At 55.9% G+C, this 6,170-nt stretch overlaps 1 protein-coding gene across 2 annotated transcripts in view; it reads left to right on the forward strand.

Annotated features, from left to right (window-relative positions):
* Positions 1 to 4,637, forward strand: part of PML (promyelocytic leukemia) — a 43,993-nt gene extending 39,356 nt beyond the window's left edge. The window contains exons 8-9 of one of the 2 annotated variants that reach the window (XM_029236460.1): positions 7 to 157; positions 1,215 to 4,637. In XM_029236460.1, coding sequence (XP_029092293.1) covers positions 7 to 157; positions 1,215 to 1,969 — 906 coding nt within the window. In that variant the 3' untranslated portion in view covers positions 1,970 to 4,637. The remainder of the gene's footprint in view (positions 1 to 6; positions 158 to 1,214) is intronic. The other variant, XM_029236462.1, reaches the window with a different exon arrangement.
* Positions 4,638 to 6,170: the final 1,533 nt, after the last annotated feature.

Genomic DNA, 6,170 nt, shown 5'->3' on the forward strand with positions numbered 1-6,170 from the left:
TTGCAGTCCTCCCGAGAGCTGGCTGACAGCAGCGGCGAGTCCAGTGACCTCCAGCTGGAGGGCCCCACATCCCTTGGGGTCCTGGACAAGAGCCTTGAGGACTCCCGAGCAGAAGACAGGCCCCTGGTTTTCTTTGACCTCAAGATTGACAATGAAAGTGGGTTCTCCAATGACCACCCCCCACCCCTTTCTAGCTTAGTCCCTGAGTTCCCAGGATAAGTGCAGACAGAGCCATCTGCGAGTCCGGGAGAGCCCTGAGCTCTGGCCGATGGCTGCAGCCAGAGAGTGGGCAGAGCACTGGGCCTCCCAGGTATTTGAACTTGGTTCTTTGAATAAGGACATCTGCTTTGACCAGTGCCTAAAGGCTTAAGGCAAGAGCCTCCAGGGGTTCCCGCCCACCCCACCCCCATCTTAGGGAGCCTTGGGAACACGCTTCTAAACAGAAGCACGATGTGAAAGTCGCTGCTGTGAGACCAGCAGTCCAAGCAGAGCCTTAGGCCATGACTGCACATTTCTGAATACAGGGCCCATTCGTTCCACGGTAGCTGCATGGGGAGGCCAGCAGAGCCAAGGTCCCAGAGAAGTATGACCCCTTCTCCCTCAACTCCACAGTGCTTGCCCTGGCCCTGCAGAAGGCCAGGCCCTGTCCTGCGGCCTGGACTCAATGTGGTGCCAGCCCAGGCAGACGGAAGCAGCAGGTGTTTCCATAGGACAGAGAAGCAGTTTGCAGACCTCACTGGAAGATTCTGGGCCATGCTTTGCATGGAGTGGACTGGGCAGGTGTGCTGTCTGACCCAGTGCTCTGACAGCTGAGGGCCTTAGCTATGTGACTGATGGGATTGGAGGCCAGGGGAAAGGGAGTGGAGGGCTAGGCAGAGGGCAGCGAGGGGTCTCGAGTGCAGGTGGGGGGAGGCTGGCAGAAGACAGACAGGAGGGGCCTGGAGTGAAAGCGTTTGGTGAGCTCGGGAAGGTGGCAGGGCAGGAGGGAGCTGGACTCCCAGCAGGGGAGCAAGGGGGCGGGGCGTGGAGGGCAGCCCTGCCTCCCCTTCTGAGCCAGGGTCAGAGCTGCACGTGAGGCTGATGTTTGCTTCCTGCCAGCAGGCCCCAAGGTGGGGTCTCTGGATGGGGGGATCGGCAGCCCTAGAGGACCCCCTGCTCCCGGTGGTACCTCGCGGTGCCCTTGGGGCCTCACGCTGCCCTTCTCTCCTGCCCAGCCCAGAAGATTAGCCAGCTGGCAGCCGTGAACCAGGAGAGCCAGTTCCGCGTGATCATCCAGCCCGAGGCCTTCAACATCTACTCCAAGGCCGTCTCCCTGGAGGTGGGGCTGCAGCACTTCCTGTGCTTCCTGGGCAGCATGCGCCGGCCCATCCTGGCCTGCTATAAGCTGTGGGGGCCCGGCCTCCCCAACTTCTTCCAGGCCCTGGAGAACATGAACAAGCTGGGGGAGTTCCAGAACGCCATCTCAGGCTTCCTGGCCACCCTGCCCCTCATCCGGGAGTGCGTGCCCGGGGCCAGCAGCTTCAAACTCAAGAGTCTGGCCAAGACCTACCTGGCGAGAAACATGAGTGAACGCAGCGCCCTGGCAGCCGTGCTGACCATGCGTGACCTGTGCCGCCTCCTCGAGGTGTCCCCGGGCCCCCAGCTGGCCCCGCACGTCCACTCCTTCAGCAGCCTGCAGTGCTTTGCGTCCCTGCAGCCCCTGGTGCGGGCGGCTGTCCTGCCCCGGGCTGAGGCCCGCCTGCTGGCCCTCCACCTGGTCAGCTTCAAGGAGCTGCTGACCGCACACCGCCATGACCCGCAGGGGGGCCTGAAGAAGTACAACCGCTTCCTGAGCCTACAGACCCAGTCGTTGCCCGCAAGCCAGCCTGCACTCAACCTGCAGGCTCTGGGCACCTACTTCGAAGGCCTGCTGGAAGGGCCGGCCTCAGCGGGGGCAGAAGGCATTGCTACCCCCTCTGGCTGGCCATAGCTTGGCAGAAAGGGCTTCCCAGCAGAGCTGAGAGGAAGGGATGACTGGCTCAGACCCTTCTGATGACAGAGAGGGATGGGTTCCCTGAGCCAGGCCCTGCCCATCACAGCATTCCCAGGTCCTGGTCCCCAGTTCTCCTTTGTCATTTGGTCCAGAATCAGTTTCCTTCTCTGGGACCAAATTCCTCTTCTCTAAAAATCCCACAGAGAAGGTTCCAAGGCCAAGCAGCCACCTGCCAAGCAGCCACCACACGGATCCCTGTGCGGCCCTGGGAGCACGGGAAAGTTAGCTCACCAGACCCCTGGCCCCTCTCCTCCAGGTGCCAGAACCAGGGAGGTCCCTGGTGAAGAAGGCCTGGCCGCTGGGCTCTCGAAGTGGCCCCCGTATTGCCCCAGCCACCCGATTCCCACTCCCAAGGGTGTCCTTGCCGCTCCTCCCTGACCCCTGGCCGTGGCCCCAGGGGGGACCTTCTGACAGCACCCACAGACACTGCCTGCAACACCAGTGGTCCCACGGGTACATAAGTGCCTTTCAAACCAAACCACCCCTTAGGGATTTGGGTTCTCCTAGCTTTTGCCTGCCCGGAGGACAGCTCTGTTCACCTACCCTCTGGAGTACTTTCACCCACAAAGGGCCTCCTCTCAGCAGAGACAGGGGCTGCTGCTCCATGCCTGTCCGTGCTTCCAGACTGTGACCCTTCCAAGCCTGCTTCCCTCCTCCTGCCCACACAGATGCCTCCCCTTAGTCGAGGCTTTGCCCTTCACGTTCTCTGCACTGTCCCCGGCCCCCAGCCCTCCTGAGGTGTGTCCTCCAACCCAGCGCCGCTTTCAGTGGACTCCAGGGACCCACAGCATTGGAATCTCCCAGCAAGCTGCTTTAGTGCATTCTCCAGACAATTCTGATGCCTGCCAAGTTTCAGAACCATTGCTCTGATAGACTGCTCCTCCAGGGAGAAGCAGAGAAGGTCCTGGCCCTGGCCCTGACTGTGTACATTGAGTGGAACCCAGGGAAGGGCCCCTTCCTGAGCCCGCACATCCCCACCTATAAAATGGGCTGGTTAGCCAGCATGGTCCTAGAGCTCGCATCCAGCTCTGCCATTCTGGGGTTTTAGGAATGGACAGCAGGCCTCTGAGGCAATGGTCAAGGAGGTTTTCATTCTTGAACCCTTGGTCCCAGCCCTAAGCTAAGGTCCCCAACCTTGTGGTCACATTAGAGGTCAGCAGCAGAACACAGGCAGGTCAGGCCAGTCTCGTCTGACTAGCAGAACCACTGTTCCTTCCCCTCTGCCCCTCTCCCATCCCTCTTCCTTGGCCCCCTGATACTGGGATGCCTCCATGGCTTCAGCTTTCACGTGGGTGAAGGCTTTGCACCCACACCCCTGCCCCCATCCAGCGGGGGGCCCCTGAAGACCCACTGAGGGATCACACAGGAACGTGCCGCCACGTTGAGAGTGCTGGCTCTAACAGTGAACTCTGATGCATTTCAAATAAGATTCCGATTTAAAGTAGGCGCTGGCTCTGAAGCTCAGTAAAACAGGCTGGTGGGTGAGGGGAGGAGGGGGCTGGAGCCTCAGTCTGGCTGTGATGACCATCTTGGCAACAGCAAGGCAGCGCTTGGACCACTCCTCACAGCATCTTCCCCTCAGCCCCACCTCGGGACTGAGCCTGCCAAGCCCAGCCTCACAATGCTTTCTACCTTCAGATGGAGTTGATCACAGGTTTTACAGCAAAGGGCTGTTCTGCCCTCTCTCCACTGTCACAGCCTCTAATAAAGATGTGAATCGTCAAAGCCTGATGCACCAATCACAAACTCTGCTCAACCCACCCCAGGAGCCACCGAGCAGCCTCTTGCCTGGCGAAGGGGCACTTGCTGGCATAGCTGTTCTTTGTGGGGTGTCTTTCAGAACTTAGCAGAGCTGAGAGGCCCTTGTTGCTCAGGTATGGGCCTCAAGGATAAGAAACCCCATTCCAAGTGGGCAGACCAGGGTGGGCCTGTCTGGGATCATGTCCAAAGCGGGGAGCCACCTGGAGGGAAAGAAGCACCAACTTCAAGAATTACCCCCTAGAGGGAGTCAGGGACCAGAGACCAGGGTCTGTAGGAACTTTACCTCTGCTGGAAAATCCTGTACCCTGGTTGTCACAGATGGAGTTCTCATTAGTGCCTGCAGGGATTCCCCTGGCACAGGCAGTGTAGGAATTAGCAATCCCCCTGGCCTGGGTGACGAGCCAGGTAATGTGATTTGAGCAGTGCCACTGCCCTTAGCCCCACCTACCTGTCCCAGGTGCCCAAATTCCAGTGCTGGAGTTTTAGCGTCTAATTGCAAATCCAAATATGTCTCTTGTGCTTCATCTTTGAATTCTATCTCAGGTTTATCCATGTCAACTAACCACAAGCTTGCTGGGCTAGAAGTCAGGACGCTGAGTTTCAATCCTCACTTAGTTGCCTCTGACTCTAGTCTGGTGCATCAAACTCGTCGATGCTTAGGCTCTGACTCTGTAAAATGGTATAATATGGGTTGTTTTTACTTCATAGGATCTTGTGTGAACCAATGAGAAAATGTTTCTGAAAGTAGCCTTTTAATGTGTGAAGAACCACACAAATGTAAGATCTTATTTTACTGACAACAAAGATGACAGTGTTATTGCTTTATAAGTTATAGAAAAATAAACAGATATTGGATCTTAGCAAACAGAGGACTTCGGCTTGTCTTCAGGGGAATAAAGAACAAGATCTGGCATGGAGCAGACAACTTAGTGGGGCTGGAGGGTCCTGGGTCCCAGGGAGCCAGGAAGGAGAGCAGGGGAGTCTGCCTTGGAGTGGTTGAGCAGTAGGTGGCTTTGTGTCCCAAAAATACCCAGATGGGAGGTTTCAGCCACACAGACCTGGAGCAGACAACAGCTTTCCTGTGGCAGCCCAGCTCAGCCCTTCCCAGCCCTCCCCTACTCTCAGGCCCCTTTTTGAGGCCCAAGAGCTCAGTGAGACCCCCCAGGAAGGTCGCTTGAAAATCTGCTTTAACCTCAACCGTGCTCTTCCTTTTAACTGCACAAAACTCAGCCCCTGCTCCAGTGCTTGGCCCTGCTGTTCCCCCACCCTGCACCCTCCCCTCATCCAGCCCTGGCCGGCCCCACCTCCACCCTTATTCCTACCCTAGACTCACTCTGACCCCTAGTCCCAACCTTGACAATTCTCCATAATTCAGAGTTGACCCTTCACCCTACACCTCCCGCAGGCCCCGCCCCCCCGCTCCCCCCTCCACCTCCTCTGACCTTAGGCTTGTCTCCACCTTACACCCCGGCTGCCCTGTGCCTAGAGGAAGGGGTCCTTTCTCACCTCTCTTCAGTCCTCACAATTAAGGGAACTACACAGCTAGTGACATGAAATGTCAAGTCAGAGAGAGTCCTACCTTGTGGATCCTGCCCAGATGGAAGGGGAGCTGAGCTAGAGCAGCTCCCAGACTCACCAGCAGAGGGCGCTGCAGCCCCACAGGACCTGGTGTCGAGGCTGCTGTTCCCCGCGGATGGCGAGGGGTGTGGTGTCAGATAAAGGCTCTGGGTAGCAGCAGTCTTTTTCAAAGTGCCACGCATACTTCCGGTGGTGTGGGAGATATCTTTAGGTAGATGGTGCATGGAGAAACATTTTTAACGTGTATTTGTATTTATTTTATTTATATTTATAATATAAATATATTTGTATTTATTTTAACATCTATTAGATGTATTTATTATTTGTATTTATTTTAACATCTATTAGAAAAAATAGAGCCAGCCTATCAACACCGTGATTTCTGGAACATGGTTGCTCAGAATGACGCTAAAATGGGATTCTTTACAGGTCTAATTTAAAGACAAATATGAAGTAACTACAAGCTCAGAAGGAACACAGGTATAGCAAAACTTGTGACTGTGGAAGTGGGGGACTTAATTTTGGGAAATACTGGGTTACCAGGGGCATTCGAGTGAGAATTAGAGCTAAGGTTAGGGCCCACATTAGAACCGGAATAAGATGGGGTGGGGTTAGGAGTTGGGGTGAGGCCTAAGGTTAAGATTTGGGGTTATATCAAATTTAGGGTCATATTTGGTCATTAAGGTTAGGAACTGAGTTAGGAATTTAATTAGGAATGGAGTTAGATAGGGAGTTCCCTGGTGGCCTAATGGTTAGGATTCGGTGCCATCACTGCTGTGGCCTGGGTTCAATCCCTGGT

Source organism: Monodon monoceros, unplaced genomic scaffold, assembly GCF_005190385.1.
Source record: "Monodon monoceros isolate NGI ecotype Baffin Bay Population unplaced genomic scaffold, NGI_Narwhal_1 Super_Scaffold_21, whole genome shotgun sequence".
NCBI lineage: Eukaryota > Metazoa > Chordata > Mammalia > Artiodactyla > Monodontidae > Monodon > Monodon monoceros.